The 19,470-nt window shown below is 42.6% G+C and overlaps 1 protein-coding gene across 4 annotated transcripts in view; it reads right to left on the reverse strand.

Annotated features, from left to right (window-relative positions):
* Positions 1-19,470, reverse strand: part of ksr2 (kinase suppressor of ras 2) — a 134,188-nt gene that overhangs the window by 26,921 nt on the left and 87,797 nt on the right. For all 4 annotated transcript variants that reach the window (XM_054730262.2, XM_015960538.3, XM_054730260.2 and 1 more), the window contains 4 exons: positions 15,598-15,766; positions 13,545-13,586; positions 8,564-8,633; positions 8-56 (listed from right to left, as the gene is read on the reverse strand). In XM_054730262.2, the coding sequence (XP_054586237.2) occupies positions 8-56; positions 8,564-8,633; positions 13,545-13,586; positions 15,598-15,766 (330 nt within the window). The remainder of the gene's footprint in view (positions 1-7; positions 57-8,563; positions 8,634-13,544; positions 13,587-15,597; positions 15,767-19,470) is intronic.

Here is a 19,470-nt window from a genome sequence, read left to right on the forward strand (position 1 = left end):
GACTCACGTCTGATGTGGGCTCAACTTCGATCTGAAGTAGCGGGTTTCCTTCATTCCTGCAAGCAAAAAGCAAGAAGGAAATGAGTCAAATATCAAGAAAAATGAGTTTTTTTTATTTTTACACAGTCCTGCAGCCTTAAACAAGGACATGTCTGCATTTTCTTCGTCTCTATTTTGTTTTTGTAAATCTCTAAAGTCCCATTAGTCATCATCACATATTGGATTCACCTCCGCATTTGACCCGTCCCCGTGGAGCCGTGAGCTGCAGCAGTGGCTGCACTCGGGAACTATTCAATCACCCGTTCCAACCCCTTTACAGCAGGGAGGTTGTTAAAGTCTTTGGTATGACCCGACCGGGATTTGAACCCCGATCTTCCTGTCCCAGAGCACACAGTCTACCACAGCGCCACTGAGAAGGTATGCTCGTGATTGCCCCCTCAGGCCAAAAGCGTAACGGCAGCTTCAATAGTAGGCTCGTGCACGAGGTGCGCATGCTGTACGTGCACAGTCCTTAACGAAAATAACAGCTGAGACAGTCCCCCGTGTGTGTGTGTGGGGGGGGGAGGACAGGAGAACACGCAGCTAATTAATGAAATAATTTGGTTCTGTACCTTTCTCTTCAGCACAGCCGACAAAGGTTTATGATGGGTCAGTCCTCCTGCATGCTCAGATCATTCCCTTCCCTTGCTTGAAAAATTGTTCCAAAATGAAAGTTGAACCCACAACTTTTTTATCTGTGAATTCAATGCCGTTCGGCGAGTCTCAAATAAAAATTTGGGCGTCTTACTGTAAAAAAATACCATTAATGTAAAAAATAAACTCTAAATAAACTATGTTCACATCCAGAATCAAACCCAGGTCTTCAGCATGACAGTCAGACGTCTTACTAGGTGAGCTAAATCACCAGTAACATCCTTTGTATCTGTAACATTTATATCCTTGATGACAGCTGAAACAACGTCAAACCAAAGAACGGTTCGGAGTGAAAATGGCTATTTTGCTGCTAATTAGCAGGAAATATCTAGAAGAAAGTTCTACAGAAAGTAGCTAAGGGTCCTCAGAAATGTAGCTAGCTTTGTCACTAGGCGTTAGGAACAGCGACAAAGTGGCACTGCCTCTCTCTCTGCTGCTAAAGCTACGGATAGCAAATGCTACGGGCGATGCCTGAGCGTGAACGCGCATGAAGCAGCCTGCTCGACCCGAGCATCTCTCTTTTTCTGTGATTTTACAGAAAAACAGGCAATCACAGTAAAAATGCCAGGGCTCATTCTACAGGACCAGGGCATTGCAGGAGAATGTATGAAGAAGACATTTATTATTTCTATACATGTTTTGGCTGTCACACTTCCATAATGTCCCTTTAAATCTCTGTGATCCATCTGCTTTCTCTGGCACCACACATGGGTTTACAGTACATGATACACTTCAAAACCATTTTTTTTTCACCAAAAACACATTTCAATTAAAAAATGAAAACAACAAAAGCGGTTAAATGAGTCTGTGGGCTGATTTACTCATGTTTACTGAGACTCTTTCAAGTCAGACCCGTTACAAAAAACTTCCATTATCCCAAACGGATCACTCATTTGGATTCAAGGTATTCCGATGTCACAAAAAGGTCGTATTTATGGTATGGAAATGTAATCTGTGCTGTTGTTGCGTCCCTCCGCCCCCACCCTGCACTGATTGCTGATTGATTGCACCTGCACCTGATAAACTGCTAAGCTATCCGTCGCTCTGAATCTGCAAAACGTGGAAGAAACTCTCAAAGGCTGAAATATTTGCCATTACACTTAGCGATGCGTTTTGTGCACCAGAGCACGACGCAATCAATACGCTGCAAAGAAAAGTTTGATCTCAGCTGCATGGAAGGACACCGAAGCGGCCTGTGGGAGGGGAACCTCTTCAGTCAGCTTTCAGGGACAAACCGAAGACCAGCGGACCCGTTGGTGGAGAATCATTTAGTTAAACACAAGGTTTGTTGTTGGGACTGAGCTATTTTCACAGCGTCAAGCCATTTCTGCAATCAGATATGCCTTAACTGAATCTTTGTACCAATGTTTTTCTTTTTTGTTCCTGCAACCTGGCAGCTACTAAAACAAGTAAATAAATAAAGTTTATTTCTATTGTCGTCGTCTTCCTCCGCTTATCCGGGTCCGGGTCGCGGGGGCAGCATCCCAACTAGGGAGCTCCAGACCGTCCTCTCCCCGGCCACCTCCACCAGCTCCTCCGGCAGGACCCCAAGGCGTTCCTGGACCAGATTGGAGATGTAACCTCTCCAACGTGTCCTGGGTCGACCCGGGGGCCTCCTGCTGCCAGGACATGCCCGAAACACCTCCCCAGGGAGGCGTCCAGGAGGCATCCTGACCAGATGCCCAAACCACCTCAACTGGCTCCTTTCGATCCGGAGGAGCAGCGGTTCTACTCCGAGTCCCTCCCGAATGTCCGAGCTCCTCACCCTATCTCTAAGGCTGAGCCCGGCCACCCTACGGAGGAAAGTCATTTCGGCCGCTTGTATCCGCGATCTCGTTCTTTCGGTCATTACCCAAAGCTCATGACCATAGGTGAGGATTGGGACGTAGATCGACCGGTAAATCGAGAGCCTGGCTTTCTGGCTCAGCTCCCTCTTCCCCACGACAGATTGGTTCAGCGTCCGCATCACTGCAGACGCCGAACCGATCCGCCTGTCGACCTCCCGATCCCTCCTACCCTCACTCGTGAACATTTCTATTGTGCCAATCAAAATTAAAACATAACAAAAGAATAAAAGATAATAATTAATCAAATAAAGATCAATAAAAACATAAAAGATCATTTGAAAAAATACAAAAGTTTTAAGCAAAACAAGCCCTTTTTGTTTCACTTGACCATTTTATTAATTCTTTTTTCATTTTTTCCTGCCTTTTTTTTAGGTCGATGCTTTATTAGGATTTTTTTATTATTTTCTGGTAACATTTCATTTCAGACAGCTTAAGGTAGTTTTTCAAAGGGAAGAATTACGGAGCCACAGGCTTTTATACTGTAAATCACCTCAACGGCCCACAAGCTGCAACAGAACAAAGACATGGACGCTATCGAACAGATTCATGGCCACAATGTGAAGAGGATGAAATGGAAGAACCGGCCCTTTCTGACCTCTATCTTTAATCTGGGTCTTTTTTATTACCGTAAAGAGCATTTTCACCCTGAGGCCCCGTTACTTTCTCACGCACATGTGCGTCGTCACCTCCACGCACAGCGGGCAGCAGTGACATGACTAAAGTGAACCCTCTTCCCGCTCCCACCCAGCCCACTCGAGTCCACATATTTCGCTGTGTAACATTAATGTCTAACCTCTAACAACCTCTCTGAGGAATATTAACATTTGTTCACAAAGCAGCCCTGGACTCTGTGCAAAGACTACAGGTGAGGCAACTTATAAAATAATGTGATTCCTGTGGCGCCGAGGTCTCTTACCGCCGCTTCCATCTCTGCTCTAATGAGGGAATTCTGCGGGGCCTTGAGGTCTGAAACAGGCCCTCGTTAACCCAGAGATGAGGCTGTTAGGACCAGAAAAATCGGCCACCTGCTACAGCAAGAGCATACGAAGGTGTGGGTAAGAAGAGATAATAATGTCAATTAAAGTGAAATAGGAGTTTATAACTTGGATAGTGTCATAATATTAGTCTAGAGGCAGAGAAAAGGGTAAGAAATTGGATTAATGCTGGATGAAATCCAGTCACAAGACAATTATTTGAGTTTAATGGTGAATTTTTAAGTTATTTAGCTGGATTAAAATGCTCAAATAAACCTTTTTTTTCACAGCTCCAAAGAAGCTGGGACAAACAATGATGCACTTATTCACCATCATAGCGGGAACATTTACATTTAGCCACGTTTCAGAGGAAACTCGTTCAGACTCCAAGTTGAGCTGTCTAAGGAGGTGTGTAATATTACTGATTTTCATGCTTGATAGCATAATAAACTCTTGTATACAAGAAAAATCTCCTCTTTTCAACAGAAGTGGGTGTGCCGCAGGGTTCTGTCCTTGGGCCGGTCCTGATCTACCAAATTCTTTCCCCAATGTCTCCACTCTAATGTATGCAGACGATGTTGTCGTCTACACCCAAGCCATTAACAGTCAACAAGCTGCCTCTAACCTCACAGCGGCCTCATCTCTTATACACGACTCATGTCTTTTGTTGAATTCTAACAAAACTATCCTTATGTATTTCTCTGAACGGCATCGGGAACCAAGGACATCACGAATCTTCTATAATGGAACAGAGCTAGATCAAGTCTCAAATTTTAATAGGGATGCACCGATCAGGTTTTTTTGTTGCCGATCACCAATACCGATATCAAAGAATGCTGATCACCGATACCGATCACCGATACCGATCACCGATACCGATCACGTGGATTGGCCAGAAATTTTCTACAACATTATAATGAGTGCTACAAACTACATAATCTGGGAATAAAGGAAATGTAACCTAATCGAAAATGGTCTGTATTAGGGTTGTCACGGTGTGAAAATTTAACCTCACGGTTATTGTGACCAAAATTACCACGGTTTTCGGTATTATCGCGGTATTTTTTTTAAATGTGCTACATTTTCACACAATTAAATAAACCCTGTATGTCAGGAAATATAGTCCTCAGTTTGTTTTTAAAATGCCAATATTTGTCCATAACTTCTTATTTTTTGTCTGTTTGATGTCATCATTTTAAAATATTAGTTCAGATGATACTCAGTACTCAAGTAGCCTTCTAATCAGATACTTTTTTACCCTTACTTGAGTAATAAACCCTATATCAGGAAAATATCATCCTCGGTTTGTGTCCTTCCAGTGAGCTTTGCAGATGTGGGAAAATGTCATCAGGCAGTAATCGTTGTTAAATTCATAATTATTCTCGGAGAGAGACCAACTCTTATCTGCCCCTGGGAGCCCCGTAATGCTAAGCGTCATTTCAACATGGCGGTGTCCGCGACACGGTTTATATGCAGGTAGCGGCGCTGCGGCTGCTTTATATAGCGACTCGTTGCATTCTCCCTCAACCCAAATCCTCGGATCACGCATTTTAGCTAAAACGCTAAAGCTAGCCTTGCGTTGACTGTAGAGTTGTGGGTGATGGTCACGCAGATGTGTCATGAGATTTGAAGCGTTGCTGCCTTTCACAGACACTTTTTCTGCACGTGCTGCAAACAGGATAGCCGTCTTCTATCAACTGTCCCTCGGCATTCTTCACATATCTAAAAGATGCCCGTACTTCCCACTTTGTCTTCTTTGAGGGATAAAAAATGTCCTGAGCGCTGCCGTCTCCACCTTTGGCCATTATTTCAGCTTTAGGTTCAAGAAAGTTTTGGTTGTAAACAACAAAGTGCGCATGTGCCGCCGGCAACTTCAGCCGATGATACGGTGGCTGGTAAGGGTCACCGCGCCTACACCGCAGCCACGGTAACCCACCAAGATAATATAGTTTTTTTTAAACAAGACGGTTATTATTATTGTCAACTTTTTTTTTTTTACCGGGGTTTACCGCTACACTGGTTACCGTGACAACCCTACCTGATCGGTCTGCTTTGATCTATTTTGAAAATTCCGATCAAAACCGATAGGGGCGCTATCGGCCGATTACGATCAAATGCCGATCCATCGGTGCATCCCTAAATTTTAATACCTTGGTGTAGTCGTAGATACCACCTTGACATTGAAATTGCACATAAAAGTCACTCCAGCCATCAAATTTTATCTTTGAAACTTTCAGTATATCTGTAGCAGTCTGACTTCAAGTGCTGCCAAACATATTTTCATTCTATGATGATCTCACACTGATTGCTGTTGAACTACTTGGATGATTTCATGCACCACAGCACTAAAAACCGTAGAAAGTGTTAACAAGAAAGTTCTACAAATACTAGACAGCAGGGGCGGCGTTAGGCCCGGCTACTTGGGCTCAAGCCCGGATGTTTTATGAAAAGCCCCAGATCTAAATCGTGGAAGTAGCATGCAGTACCAAAGTCCAACAGAGAGGGAGCAGCTGGCAGTAGTTTGTATACAGCCTGCCTGAGCCTCCACCACTGAAGAAGAAGCCCTTCAGCAGCCGGCTTCTTCTACACTCTCTGCCTGAAACGCATGAGTGAAGATGGACATAAGGACGTTTTTTAGACCAAAAGTACGGCGACAGAACCCCAGCTTTGATGAGACTGGTGTTGACTCAGGTTTGTGAGTCTTATTAGAAAATATTTGTTGTGCTGCTTGATAGGTAATTTTTCATTTATCCCATATTACCTTAAAGGACGACACACACATAGAGAGAGAGAGTAGATTAATCATTCGTAATGTCCATGAGCGCGAATCAACATGTGAGAAGCTGGTCGCAGAAATCCCAGCCCCCACTCTGCTCTGGACAAAGCTCCTTCAGCTCACCAGCTCTGCCTACCTGCATTCTCCACCAAAATGTTGGGTAATATTTAATCTCCACAACCCTGAAACCTGAAATTAACACACATGACAAAAGGAAGACATTTTACCCCGAGTCCCCAAAATAATGGAGAGTTAACGCAGGGGAAAACCTCCTCCAAGGCTTTTCCCATGTCACTCCCATGTGTTCTCAGTTCGTCAGGGGCTTTATTCAGCAAAGGATGGAGAAGGCGGGGCCTTCTCAGGTTACAGAGGTACAGAGGTTTCTTTGGAAATCCACAATCAACATCCTTGACTGCAAACGAGCTTCTCTGCTCAACCTTTCATTAACAGCCACAGTTGGCAAACACAGAGATTCATGAAGTGTTAATAACACAAACTGTGCATCTTTTAGGCCTCAAAAAGGTACAATTATAAAAATACCCAAAACTGCTGGTTTGCCTAAAGTTAGCATACTATCAGGTAAAGTTCTTGCAGAAAAAAAGGGAATATTTACTATCATCTCACACTAAACACTAACAGGAACAATACTCTGCCCTGAATATGCTTAATATGTAGCTTCAGATTAAAAATTATGTGGTACAAGACAAATATATATGATGTTGACTAGTGCGTATCACGTGTGTGTGTGTGTGTGTTAAGCCCCGGATCTTCTTCAGTCCTTAATCCGCCCCTGCTAGACAGAAAACCTCTAACCCACCATTACTAACCCATATTTGTCAAATTCTACAAGAATACGGGTTACCGGACTTCCAGAACATGATTTATTTAAAAACAGCATGATTCAGTTGTGCACTGTCTTGCTTCTGCACCTCTTAAGAGAATTAATTTCATGTCAAAACAACTCACTCAGAACCACGCTAGCCACTACCAGAGGTGATATGGTGACACCACACACCACCTGTGGTTAGACTGTTATCTGTCCCATGACTTCATGAGAAAGCCGTACTTTTTACAGCTTTAAAGCAAAATAAAATAAAAAAGGGCTATTATCTAGCCAAAAATGTAACCATTAGAGGGTACATTCCAGTAACACTTATTCGTTTGTGCAGATTTTATTCACAAGTGTCATACATGGCGCCACCGGTCCCTCCGACCACCACCAGCAGACAAGGTGGATTAAGTGTCTTGCTCAAGGCCACAACAGCAGAATTCTCTGTCCGGAGCTGGGATTGAACCTGCAACCTTCCATTTACTGGACAACCCGCTCAACCTGTTGAGCTACTGCTGCCCCTATAGATATATAGATAAATAGAGATACGTAGATATAGATAAATAGAGATACGTAGATATAGATAAATAGAGATACGTAGATATAGATAAATAGAGATACGTAGATATAGAGCTAGACAGACAGACAGACAGACAATCGATCGATAGATGTCATACATTATTTAGTTAAAAAGCCTGATATACAAATGCATAAATAATATATGGAAACAAAACCAAACACAGCTTTGTTTTCATTGGCAGAACTCAATAATCTTCATATTATGTAAATTATCACAATATTAAGACCTCAAACCATCCTATTCTACTCAAACAAATGGCACTTATTTAGTGAACACTATCATTGGAGGCCCAACATTATGCACTGATTCCTGCTATTTCCAGATAAGTATTTGCATTTGATCTCCAAGCTCGCAGCTGTTTCTGTATTATGGCATGAAAATGCCAAGCTGCTAATTCTGAAAACTGTTCGTATTAAATGGTGCCGTTTTCTCAGTAAGCATTTTTTGAGACCCTGTCGATATTTAAATATTAACAAGAAGTGCTGCTGATGAATCAAACATTATAAAATCAGAACTGATCATCGGCCTGAAGACGAAAGCGCTCACGTCTTGTTTCCTGGGATGGATTGAGACGTTGATCTACTTAACATCAAGGTCGAAACACATCTCATCCCTTATCCTCCTCTTCTGGTTGCTTTCCCGCAACCACTGGCTTCCTCAAAGTGTGTCGGAAAATCCAACTGGCAGCCCTAGTGTAGCGTGAGTTAAAGGCCGTGCTAACATTCGTTTCTGGGTATTCCTCGTGTCGTCTCTCGCATTGAAACTGTCACCCAAATGTGCGTGCTCCAGTGAGTTTGACTTGCCCTTTGACCTGAGGTCGGGGCATAAGAAAGAAAACTGAGGGGGAACAGATATTCCACTCACCCTGGTTCGGAAAGGACCGGGTGCAGAATGACCTGCGGAGCTCTGCTGGGAGGCGCCTCTGGAGTAACATCTGCAGACATCAAAGTCACAACACATCTCAACAAAAGCAAACGTGACGTGGACCAGCAGTGGAAATATCTAAAACACATTGGTGCAAAGTTGCAATTAAGATGTGATCTTGACTGTGTGGGCAGTCATCCACGTTTACCAGACGTCAGGTCCCATACGGTGCCAGCCATCATTTCAAACAACACTTATTTAGATTGTTGTGTAAACTTTTTTTGTTTATTTTATTCTGATTGATGCGACCAGGTTTCTGAAAACATTTGAAATATGTTCTAGATGTCTGTGGTGATTTTGTGGTTAATATAAAACTAAATTAAGAAGAATAAGAAAACCTTTATTAGTCCCTCAGTAGGGAAATTGCAATGTTGCAATGGCTCAGGTACAGCAGGATAGCAGCAGCAGCACACAAGATATCGCACACGAGTACATAGTATTTGTAAGTTAAGATAACTATTGCACATGGTAATGAGAGTGGTAGTTATATTGCACATGTTTTGAAAAGGTTGTATTTGCAGCGGAAGGTTACGGATGTATGGTGTCTATTAGCAGTGACTGTTGCAGCAGGGAGGAAAGATCTGCGGCATCTCTCCTTCGTACAGCGAGGGTGGATCAGTCCGTTACTGAAGCTGCTCTCTAGAGCAGGGACAAGGCGTCCTGCAGGGGGTGTGACCCATGGTCCAGGATGGGTCTGAGTTTTCCCCCACCTCTCGTACTGAGTCCAGAGGACAGCCCAGGACAGAGCTGGACTTCTTTATCAGCCTGTCCAGGCCTGCAGCCTGTGCTTCTTAGACAATTAGACAAAAAATAAATTCCTTGAACACATTTAGGCTGTGTCTCAATTCAGGGTCTGCATCCTTCGTCGGCCGGTTACGTCACAGCGCCGCGACTAAGCCTGTCCCAGTTCGAAGACTCCTTCAAATGCGGCTGACGAATCCGGCCTTCTTTTCGCCTGCATGAAGTATAGGTCCGGTGTATCCTTCAGTGGTTTACATTTCCCAAGATGCCTTGCGGGCCGGCCGGCAGAAAAACTTTTAAAAACAATGGCGGACAGTGAAGCGGGAGCTGTCGGAGAGGATTGCGCATATAAATGTCAGTATAAACCTGAAAACTGTTAGGTTAAGGGCTTTTTGTGATACATGAACGTTATTTTAGTTAGAAATGTTACAGTAAAAGTGCTTGTATTGCGGTCTCGGCTCGTATGTTCGGCCGCTCGGTGTCGTACTTCTCCCGCTGCGTTTCCCCCTGATTTTAATAGAAGTTTGTATTTTAGGAACAAAAGAGATAACCACAGACTTTATTAAGCTTAGGGCGGAGATGGACCACATGATCACTGGAGCAAAGTATTCGGCGGCTGTGGCATAGAGGTACAATAACATCTCATATTTTAAGTTTATTTTTTTCTGCGAAAACACGAAAGGAATAACCCGTTGTCCTCTTTTCTCTTCCTGTTGTTTTCTTACATGTTTGTTAAGACTATTCCGGAGAAAATGGGCATCCAGGGGAAGGTGACAGCGATGACCAGCTTCTGGAGCTGATCAGGGAGGACATGAGGCTGCAGAGGGAGGCAGAGCAGCAGAGGGCCCAGGAGAGAAGGGAGAACTTTGACAGAAAAATGGTTAATAAAGATTAAACATGTACATATAAAAGAAACATCTAAATAAAATCAGTTCTGCATTAAACTCTTGAATTTTATTTTCGTTTAAAAATGAGAATTGTTTACTAGAGGGTATCCGCTGGGTCTTGAAAAGTCTTAAAAGGTGATAAATCGGTTTTGGTCAAATTAAGACCCTTAGAAAGTATTAAAAACTATTATCACATCTTTGCTCAGGCTCAGCTTGTCGAAAGTATTTTCTCTGAATTAGCTCTCCAACAGTCAAGGAAATTATTAAAAAGCTAAATAAAACTTCCAGCTCCATCGTTTGAAGTTCTTTCTCCATTCTGCTCAGCGGTTCCACGGTTGCTAGGCGACGGAACGTTCGCCGAGGGAGCGGCGGGAATTCATGAAGGCTAGGCCTGTTCAAATTCACAGCCGTTAACATCCGATCTACCCGGCCGACGGAGGATCCAGCCCACGTCGGCCGAGTAGGCTGGGTCCTTCGAAGGATGCAGACCCTGAATTGAGACACACTCTTTGAGTCCCAGCAACTAAAGATGTACGACCGGGGACTCTCATGGGGAATCTGAGAACTCGGCTGACGTCTCACATTATGGATAGCATAGCATAGTTTATTTATATAGCACATTTAAAACGCAGCATGGAAGCTGCCCAAAGTACTGCACAGGCTAAAGCAAAACACAACCCTTCGAAAGAACTAAAACAGAGGATAAAAATCCCAATCTAAAGCAGATAAAACATGATGAATACTAAGAACACATTAAAACAATGACACAATAAAACACTAAAACAAGTCACTGTCTAAAAGCCAAAGCGTAAAAGTGGGTCTTTAAACGACATTTAAAAACCGCCAGAGATGGAGCCTGCCCAACTCCAATGGGCAATGAGGTCTATAGCTTTGGGGCAGCATGGACAAATGCTCGATCCCCCCGCGATTTGAATCGCACCCGTGGCATGCACAGCAGCAAAAGGTCAGCCGACCTCAACGTGCGCATGGGCACATATTGAGTTAGCAGGTCAGAGAGATAGGGAGGTGCCAGGTCATTGAGAGCTTTAAACACAAAGGTCAGTAACTTAAACTGCACTCTGAAAATGACAGGGAGCCAGTGAAGATGTTCCAGGACAGGGGTAATATGGCTACGTTGGTGTGTACTCATCAAGAACCTGGCAGCAGCGTTCTAGACGACCTGCAGCCGGTTCAGGGCGGATACCAGAACACCAACGAGGAGGGCGTTTGCGTAGTCCAGGCGAGAGGTAATGAAGGCATGGACGACTGCCTCCAAATGCCTCCGTTTCAGGATTCGTCTGAGGCGAGTAAGGCGGCGAAGCTGATAAAAGCAGGACCTCACTGAGTTTATCTGTGGGGCCATTGTGAGTTCAGCATCCAGCATGACCCTGAGACTCGTCACACACTGTTTGGGGTTGAGGATTAAAAGGTCACATACAGGGTGAGAGCCATGGTGGTTGCGGGGGTCAAAAACAATTAGCTCAGGCTTCTTTTCGTTCAACTTTAAGAAGTTGGTCTGCCAGCCAGCCCTTCACGTCATCTAAACATGAGCCAATTTCGAGCCCGCATTCTTCTCATCCATTTCTACGTATAGTTGACAGTCATCAGCGTAAATGTTATAGCTCAGGCCATGCTGATTCAGGATATTGCCCAGAGGCAGAAGGTAGATAGAAAACAGCAATGGCCCAAGAACGGAACCTTGTGGCACCCCCCAAGGCAGTGGAAGACAGGAGGATGCACAGTCACCAATCTGTACAGAGATGGAACGGTTTGATAAGTAGGAGCGGAACCATTTATGAGCCACCCCCGTCACCCCAACCCAAAAGCCGCTGAAAGATCTAGCTGGAGCAGCAGTACCCTAGACCCAGAGTCAGATGCCACCAGAATGTCATTTAGCACCCTAATCAAAGCAGACTCAGGGCTATGGTGTGGTCTAAAGGCTGACTGAAACACATCCAACAATGAGTTATTGTTCATATGAGCAGAGATCTGACCATGCACAATTCTCTCAAGAACCTTCGAGAGAAACGGGACTTTCGATATAGGGCGAAAGTTCTCATAAGTGGAGAGATCCGAACCAGGTTTTTTCAATATCGGCTGAACAACCGCATCTTTAAAAACCTTAGGGAACACTCCACTGCTGAGACTAATGTTAAAAATGATAATCTTTCATGAATACATGTGATAGTTTGCTGCCAACTGTCACAGATATCACAAAAGAACACGCGTTGTTTGTCTGAGTCACATGAACAGAACAATGAAAGACATTTGCAAAACTAATAATTTTAAACTTCTGAACAGGACGGTGCACGGGGTTGATGAAAACCGCTGGATGACACAATGTTCTTTGCCGGCTCTAATCTTTAAGATAGCTCAAAGTCAGCATTCCTGTTGCATCCACCGCTGAAAGACACACCATGAAGGCTGCTTGTGTTGACACGCTGTGACAATGTGTGACTCAAAGTGCGAGTCACACAAAGTCCCTTTGTGGCGTGTTGCATTAGACACCGGCACCGACACCCCGCAGCAGCAGGGACCTTTTTCCTTCTCTGTGTGGTACTAGAATAATTTCATGTCATGGATTCTCTCCAAAAGATCCGCGAGCTGGATGGACGGAAAGCTTTCACTGTCCCATTCACAGCTATGCATGTAATACCTTTTTACTGAAACGTACATTTTTCCTCGCATCCCGACATTATAGCAAAATGAATCCATGGATAAAAGCTAACTCCAAAGGATTGTGCACGTTCATTAAGCTCCTATATGAAGATGTTTCATTCTGTTCTGTTTCTGCCCGTAGGAGGCTTATGTAAATGCTTTTGAGATTGTTTTCTTCTAAACAGAAGCTAGCAGTAAATGCATTGTGGCATGACAGTTACGTTGGTTCCACCTATATTTTAGATTTATTGCCCCAACAACAAGACAGGCACCAGTCGACGTGTCATCAGTAATCAGAACCTGCTGCTGTCAGCTGCACGGTATATTTATCAGTCTCCAAACCTAAGAGCAGAGTTAGCCCACACGTCATGCTTTTCCTCACACCACTCCAGCTTGTCCTGTTTGTAATAAGCTGCCAATTGAGCGGCTGCTGAATGCTACCAGTGTTGACTAAAGCTCAGAGTCTGGGCATTGACAGATCATTAGGAAACCCAAATGAGACGAGCACCAGTGGGTGTAGGGACCGAGAGGCTTCAAGGAGCTGAGGCGTGAAAAGTCACTACTGACATTAGTGCATGCTTTATGTTGCTATACTTTGTGTTAAAAGGGAGAATTATCAGTTCTGAAGCACTTACCCGGAAAGATGAACTGTTGTTTGTATTTAAAATAACTGGAGGCTGTAAAGAAGGCACAAACATGGCAGGTATTTTAACAAAAATGCCTAATTTGCATCAATATTTGTACAAACAGTTTAAATCCTTTTTCCACTTCAGCACGAATGCTAAAAACTGGAGTACGTTGTTTAAAAATTTTAACTTAACCAAAAAGACGCTTAAATTTGACTTCTTGACCCTGTTCCATCAAATAAAGCAGGTCATCTTTCAGACTTCATGTGTCACCTGACCCCAGTTCACACCGTCTGTGGTGCGCCACGGCAGCGGGATGTCTATTCATCAGATAGAAACCATTATAGTCTGTTGTGTGACTCACACCAAACGCGGAGCAGAACATTTCAGGTACATCCCAGAAGCCTTACGCGTTGTCGTTAAAGAGAGAATGGGTTCTACTTTTGCCGCCACCACGGTTAACATAGGGTTAGACAGGACATCACACGCGGTATCAGTGTAAAACATGCAATAGACTCATAAAAGACTATTACTATTCTTTAATAGATGTCATATGTTGACTGAATAAATGAAGAGTTTAACCAAAAGTGGCAAATCACAACGATTATTTATGACATCACTCTAACGGTTTTACGTAGACATCACCAAAACGGGGAGGGCAGGGACCAAAATATTAACAGTTATGGGCGTGGATGGTGGCTTTAAGAGGCCAAAAATATTTAAAAAACTAAAGGACACAACAGCAATTCTCCAGTGATTTTTTGATCTCATGACTACATGGACTGCAGCTTAGCCAATCCGCGTCTGACACGCTTCTGGAGTGAAGTGACGTGCTGCAGAGCTCACGAGTAAACCACGCTGCTGCCGTAAAGCACTGCTAACTCTCGGGTGTGAATTAGGGGCAAGTCCCTGGGTGTTTCTCATTGCCAAGGAACCTTGCCCTGATGTCTTGGCCCCGCCCCGGTTGCCTAGGAAATGCGTCATCGGGAGCCGCCAAGACGTGTTCCAGTCGGTTCCAGTGTTCATGTTCTACCGAAGCATGTGTTCTCTGTTTGTTAGCCGTTAGCCTTGGTCAAAAATGACCCACAATACGCCGCGGTATTTTCAAAAACATGGCGGATAAGAGGCCGGCAGCTACTTCGGGGACAATTTTCAAGTTTAAAAGTAAGTCAGCTAATTTAAAATGTTTTTTTAGATCCAAAGAAGTTATCTATGGTTGGTTAGTAGCTTAGCAGGTGCAGCTTCGTTGGCTAGCGGGTAGTAACTCACTTATATTTTTCATTTAATAAACATATACACAATTTAAAAAGTAAAAGACTCGTTAAATATTTATATTGAAACTAATACGTATAAAATATAACTTTATCTCCCGTGTCACGTGACGTCACGTGACCGCCGTGGAAGCCGCGGTCACGTGACGCACGTCTGTTCCATTTAACCGTTTTCTTTGACCAAGGCAGGACAGTGTCCCTGTAAGCAAGGTGCATTGGCATAGAGAAACACCCCCTTCCCTGGGTTTTGTGTGTTGGAGCAAAGTGATTAGCGTAGCATTCGGCCTAGCGCTACATTAGCTCTCTCTGTTGCTTTTCCGGCACATGCACGGCACGAGGGCAGTAGCTGGAGCTGGAACTGTTCAAATCTCCTCCTCCTGTCCTTGATGAGATCACGCTACGAACCACAGCTTTAAGGTTTATCTGACATGTAACTCAGCTTTGGGATTAGCAAGAACTTTAACAGAAATCATTATTTGAGGATGAAAATAAAGAGTTTGTAAAGCTTTCTACTTTATTACTTCCAGGAATCTGCGGTTCATGCTGCTCCCATTTAAACAAGAATGAATGAAATCACTCTGTAGTTAACAACAGATAAAATATTTTACCAGTTACTTATTATTTCCAAGACTATCCACTAAAACCGCCAAATGGCTGAAAATTTAAGCGACCACAAATCTTTTAATTGACTCCAGGCTAGCTCCAGAATGAGTCTTTCTTCTACTTGACAGGAATAAAGGTTTTGGTACGATAACCAGAGAACAGAACAGATCCGGTTCTGCTTTTCTTACCTGTCAAGTTGAACTGTTTTTGTTGCCGTGCCGACTGTGGGGAGGGATGCAGGGGGGAGGGGGGAGTGGCACTGCTGGGTAAGGGAGGAGCTGGGGAGGACGGGGTGGAGGAAGTGGTGGATGACGGATTGCTGCTGGAGTCCGGTTGGTATGGTACTGGGATGTGATCCTGAGAGGAGACAAAAAAAAAAGATGCTAATTTTGTTGTTTAATAAACTTTCATGTGTTCATTAGACTGATTATTGGGATATTTTTATCTAAATCAGCTGAAAAATCAAAACAACTCTTGCGGGTTTTGGTATCTTGCCCAAAGACCCAAACACAGACAGACCTCTGCACAATCAGAGCATAAACCCATAAAAAATAAACACGTTCATATGTGGCAGAGGTGTGGACTCGAGTCACATGACTTGGACTTGAGTCAGACTCGAGTCATTATTTTAATGACTTCTGACTTGACTTGATAAAATCTATAAAGACTTGCGACTTGACTTGGACTTGAACGCCAATGACTTGCGACTTGAATCGACTTGCATCTGTTGACTTGATGATGATTTGAGCATATTTGATATTTTAGAACAAAAGTGGCACGACGTGGACAAAAATCATGAATAATTTTATGCTCTGGGTTTGATTTGCTGCTGAATGCAGCAGCACGTTGTTTAGATTCAGTTCAGTTTCTGCTTGTTTGAGCAAATAAATGAAGCTTTAATTCTGTAATTCATTTATTATCATTGGTACTAAATTGAAGTTGGACAGATGACTTGATTATGACTTGAAAATTCAAAGTTAAGGACTTGAACTTGACTTGGACTCCCACATCATTGACTTTGGACTCGACTTGGACTTGGTTGTCTTTGACTTCACTGGAAATCCAGAGGAGAGGGAGGCAGAAATTGGCGGTAACACTTTAGTTTAGTGCACATAAATTAACCATTAATTAGCTGCCAATTAATATGCATATCAGTGGACTAATATGTCTAAACTAGTCATTATTAAGCTATTATTAGGCGCTTATTACCAATGCTGTAATTCTAATGTTAGCAGGCGATAAATGAAGAGTTTTATCTAAATAAGCCATTAATAAGTGCAGAATAATGACTAGTTCAGACTTAGTAGTCCACTAATGTGCATATTAATTGTCAGCTAATTAATAGTTAATTTGTGTTCCCTAAACTAAAGTGTTACCAAAATGGCAGAATGTGGAGTCGTACGTATTAGAAATCTCACCTCTGATTGGCTAACAGCAACATGACTCTACCACTGGCTCTGTTTGCTCTGTAATGTTGATGTTTTATCTCCACAAATAACGCAAGCCTGAAGGAGTTCTGCTGTGTGGTGGGGTTGCTAATGCTAACGGTTAGCTTCTACTGGCCCAGATGTTCTCTGCTGTTTCCCGGACACTAAACAAACTACAGTCTTCCCTGTTGAGAGCTAGGATGGGTGTGTCCCGTGTGACGCAGAGCCGTTAGGCTTTTTGTGACACGAGCATTTCCTTCTCGGTGAACGCATGAAATAGGGGTAGAAGATTATTTTCAGTTTAGCCTGCATGTTAATCTCGGAGTGACCGATCATATTTCAAATACAAGTAAAAAAAAATGGTTTCTCACTGAACTTGTTCTTAAAGTTTAATTGCAGCATAATTATGTTTCACATTTACTGTAATATCCATATTTATTTCAATAATCACGAGGATTGTCAGTCTTCTCAAAGCCTTGACATTTAAGCCTCCTTGTGGCTAAGAGTGTACCAAACATGGGGAGGGGACGCAAGCAAAAAGTGCAAAATGTAAAAAGAAATTGAGAAATAATTAGAACACTTTTATTACTAAACTGCAACAATAAAATGAGCACAAATCTGTTAAAAATGGCTTTGCAGTTTTCTGTTCCTTTTTTCCCATTTAATTGATGTTCAAGTTCAACTTTTATCCCTTCTAAAGAGCAGCTTAGTCAGATCAGCACTAAACCCCAGAAGCTCTCCTACACAAACATCCGCTTTGCTTTTTTACCCAGCTTTAAGGCTGCTTTCTCTCTACATCAAAAACATAGTTTCTATATTTAATTTCAACCTTTCCAAGCAGAACTTCATTTAAATTATTTTACTACAATATGAAACGCAACACGATGCCTTAAAACTTGGCTGACGGTAGTAATCCATCACAACCAGCTACACGCTGACTCTCATTTTTCTGTAACAGCAGTGCTGTGAGCCCAGAGCGTCCTCAAAACCACAGTTATTACCAGTATTTTTGAGAGAAAACAACGTATGCAGTAAATCAGCTCTTTTACTTATTTCAAGCTTTTTTTTTAATACTGTCTGAAACAGCTCTAAGTTACTAAAACCAATCATAAGTAAGTCGTGAAGGTTAATTCCTTCAACTGAAACCAAACCAAAATCAAATCTCCAACTCTTCCAATTTCAAATCAAAAAAACTTCACCCACATTATCAAGAATTAAGTCTAAAATTATTTTATATGAGCAGTAATCATCTTGTTGGTGATATTTTCCTTATTAGTTGTGTAACTGAATGAAATGACTGTTTTCCACCTAAAAGTCATCCCCCCCCCCCCATCAGCAAGAACCAATCTGCATGAGATATGGCCTCAAGGTCTCATGCATCTGCTTCTAAAACTGTTTTCCTTTCCAGCTCAAGAGAAGACTGAAGACAAAGGACTCTATTTTAATAAATCAAAGAACTCTATTTTAATAAGCTAATCAAACAAAGTGTTAGTCAATAGTAAAATGTGAACCAATCTGTGAAATAAAAATATTAATTACTTTATTATAATCCTATAGAATATAATAAGTAATATGACTTTAAATGTTTCCACTAGAGACTGATCACACGTAGCGTTAAGAGACGACACATTGCTTTTACGGATCCAATCAGAATCTGCCAGATCTGACGGAGGCGTGGTTTTGGTGGTGTTTGGTAAATCTGTCATCTTTTCATTCGACCATAAACCAAAACATCCGAAGTATAAAACTATGCCCACGTCATCGTTAACGCCAGTTCAAAGCATTCTAGAGAAGTTGTCGGAGTGGCCAATCCGTAACTTTCCTCTTCAGCTGAAAGAACCAACGACAAGCCGGATAAAATCTGTTGCTGTTCCAACAGCTGCAACGGTTCCTTTCAGAATAAAAGCTGAACCATCACTACCCAGGTTTGGGTCTTGTTAGATGCCAATAAAATGTCGTGACCCGGAAGTATCTCAAGACTGGTCTGGTCGGCAACCGTTGCTTTTCCTATCGGCTTCGGTTCCAGAGAGGGTCAAGCTGGACCTCGACGTTCCTGATCTAACGGGGACTTCCGAAAGGGAATGTAGGCCGACAGAATGGCGTCTCAATGTGTTTATGAATCTCCAAATCAGAGCTTAGCGCAAAGACATCACCTTCACTCCCGTCAGAACTAATCATTTCTCCGGATTTGCTGGTTCTGAACAACATTCCACATTACACCATTCTCCGTCTCACGTCACCTTAGTTACACCATACATTTAGTGTTAAAGTTAGTCTAGTTTTAACTTGTTTAGTAATAAATCTTTAAACACTTAAAACCTGACTCTCTTCCTTTGTCTCAGTGAATACAACGTTGTTGCATAATTCCTGCAATAAAATGTTCCAATCTTCTGGTTAAAAGCACCAAAGATCCATAAGATTGATTTCATATTTATTATGGAATCTTATGTCTTATGGTTCATTACACTGATGTAAAATTAACCCTTTACATTTGCAATTAAAACACTTTATTAGCTGAAGAATCTTAAAATGTTGTTAAAACACAAACATAAATCATGATGAAAATGACATTTTATCTAAAGAGTTTCTTTGCACAATTATATTACAGTTTTATCTAGTAGAAACATTAACTTA

This window comes from Nothobranchius furzeri, chromosome 10 (assembly GCF_043380555.1).
Source record: "Nothobranchius furzeri strain GRZ-AD chromosome 10, NfurGRZ-RIMD1, whole genome shotgun sequence".
Classification (NCBI taxonomy): Eukaryota; Metazoa; Chordata; class Actinopteri; order Cyprinodontiformes; family Nothobranchiidae; genus Nothobranchius; species Nothobranchius furzeri.